We start from the raw sequence: 2,653 nt of genomic DNA, 5'->3' as shown, positions 1-2,653 counted from the left end.
GGGGGCTGAGTAGGGGGCTGCGTAGGAGCCTCAGTAGGTGGCTGCGTAGGCGGTTGCGTAGGATTATAAAAAATATTACTACTATAATAATATATTTATTATTAATTCTTTTAATATTAACATTAAATATAACAAATATTTCAAATAATATATTAAATGGTGTATTAATTATTAATAATTTTACACAATTTATTAAAGTAATTTTAATTTTATCAACAATTGTTTGTTTTTTAATACAACAAAAATATTTAATACAACAAAAAATAAATGCATATGAAATTAATATATTAATGTTAATATCATTATTAGGTTTAATGTTATTAGTATCGACAAATCATTTAATTACTTTGTATTTAGCAATAGAATTACAAAGTTTAAGTTTTTATATTTTAACATCTACACAAAAAAAATCAATATTATCTATTGAGGCTGGATTAAAATATTTTATTTTAGGATCAATTGCTTCAGGTTTTATATTATTTGGTTCTTCAATAATTTATGCTATTACAGGTTCCTTAAATTTTAATAATATTTTTTTAATTGGCGAGCTCACGGCAGAACTCTTTCTGCCTTCCAGACAGCCTAGCACGCTTGGGAGAGGAGGAGGCGGTGAAGTGATCACCTAGCTCGTAGATGTAGAACTCACCACTGTCGGAACAAACGAGGACCTTGCCCCGCCACGAGCAGGTGACGCCGCTACAGGTCGCCGACTCGCACATTAGCAACTTGTACCGCATGCTGTGGTGCGAGCCGGCGCCACAAGCCGTACACGGCATTGCGCTGTTCTTCCCCGTGTTGTGCCTCTTCATCCTGCTCAGCATGGCTTCCGCATCGTCGGCACTGAGCTCGGTGCCCACCTCTCTCCACGGCAGCGTCCGGGGCATCGCTCGCTTGCTCTGCTTCACGAAATGGGGGGGGGGCTCGGTCTGATTGGCCGCAAGTCGAAGTGGAAGCACACGCTCCAGGCCCTTTGCTGCGCGCACTCAGCTCCTTCCACGCGCGCGGGGGCCACGTTCATGCACGAAACGGGTGCTTTTCATGCATCGTGTGGCGGTACCAAGTCATAGTGTGCCGAACAGCATCTTTGTGTGGGAATCGCCATGCCACTGTACTGGTCAGGGTCTAATGGTGCCAAGACGCATTATCGTGAGTTTATCCACGTTTGCGGTGCCGTCACCATACTTTAGGTTGCTTTTCACTCGTTCTCGACCTGGTGAGCATGTACAAATACTGGTCGACGATTCTGTCGGTATTGAAGATATGCGGGGAAGCTAGCGTGTCCAGATGGACAGCGTCGAACCCGAATAGCTTTTTCGCCTTGATAAAGAACGATAAATCGTGCTCTTCGTGGCCTGGGGCGTGGTGGGCAAAACTTACAAATACCTGTTAAGACACAGCAATTTCGATCACAACATTAACAGACAATGCGATTTAGATAGAAGAAGAACATGTCGCACCTTTCCTCCAGGTGACAGACACGCGTCGATTGATTTCAGCAAGTCTTCATGCTTGGGAAGCCAACAATAAATAAGACCATCTTCAAATTTCACCTCAGTAATCGAAACTTACCAGGTTATGCAGCCATAGACACTCTGCAACAACTGCCACTTCAAATCGAGCTTTTGTCGAGTCGTTTGGAGTTTTATACTCTTTTTGCTCGTCCAACACGTCAGACGGCGGAGCATCAAGGCATTTCAGCAACGCAGCTGTGTCACTGCCCCAGAGATGTCCCCGTACGTCACGTCTCCCAGTCCCCAATAAATGTGCGTTACGCTTGATATTCGTTTCAATGTTTTTCAACAAAAAGTCGTTCGGGTAATCTATAAAAGACCACTCCAATATGTAAATAAATTTAGAAACAATGTAATTACTCCCCTCTCACCTGTCATAACAGCCAACTTTGCACCGAAATGGAGTGCCACAAGCGACGACAGCGCCCTGCATAATAATTAACAATGATCGTCTGTAAGCTCCCTCGTATCTTACGTTGCTTTCACTGAAAACCCCACGAAGCTGCGTCGAATTCCACGATCCTCCGACCCTCCACTAGCTCGGAATGTTTGGCGAAGTGCGTGGCGATGAATCTCTGGACAGCGAAATGTAGCATTGGATTGGTAACTTTAAATTGCAATGTTGATCTTCGCACTTGAGCTGCAGTAGAAACGTTCCAGACAGCGCAAGCGAAGAGCGAGCCGGGGATGCCACCGTCATCGTCCGCTACTGAGATGCGAAAGTGCGGCGTCGAGCTCCCCACGTCCAGCTCCTGCATAAAGTCTTCTGGGTCGTAGCTATTGTCTTCTCCGTTCTGCAAGAACAGCGTGCCTACGACATGTTGGAAGATGATGCGCATGCGCGGGATCACTCTGGACGAGGGAACGACGAGCAGCTGCTACTGGCCGGAGGTTTGTGGCTGGAGGCGTGGTACGTATTAAGTGGGGAACGTGAGGCTGTGAGACCTCCACGTGGAAGACAGTAAGGATAGGATGAAAAGGAAGAGTAAGACCGAATCCCACTCTCCCTTTTGCGTTGGAAATATACGACTGCGTTTCACACGAAGGCGCTGACCCGAGGGTCGAGCACTTCGAGCAGGTTATGAGCCCAATGAACGATGCCATAGATGAGGTCGCTCGCGACGACGCACCAGCGTCAACGC

At 46.0% G+C, this 2,653-nt stretch overlaps 1 protein-coding gene across 1 annotated transcript; it reads right to left on the bottom strand.

Moving 5' to 3' along the window:
- Positions 1-1,406: 1,406 nt before the first annotated feature.
- Positions 1,407-2,350, bottom strand: PITG_05060 (uncharacterized protein; the record flags this gene model as incomplete). The annotated part of the gene is made up of 6 exons (XM_002905684.1): positions 1,407-1,508; positions 1,570-1,619; positions 1,716-1,820; positions 1,883-1,938; positions 2,010-2,086; positions 2,165-2,350. The coding sequence occupies 6 exons, from the start codon at positions 2,348-2,350 to the stop codon at positions 1,407-1,409; spliced, it is 576 nt and encodes a 191-aa protein (XP_002905730.1).
- Positions 2,351-2,653: the final 303 nt, after the last annotated feature.

The sequence above is a fragment of the Phytophthora infestans genome, genomic scaffold, assembly GCF_000142945.1.
Source record: "Phytophthora infestans T30-4 supercont1.6 genomic scaffold, whole genome shotgun sequence".
Taxonomy (NCBI): domain Eukaryota; phylum Oomycota; class Peronosporomycetes; order Peronosporales; family Peronosporaceae; genus Phytophthora; species Phytophthora infestans.
This window is presented reverse-complemented; position numbering and strand designations above follow the sequence as displayed.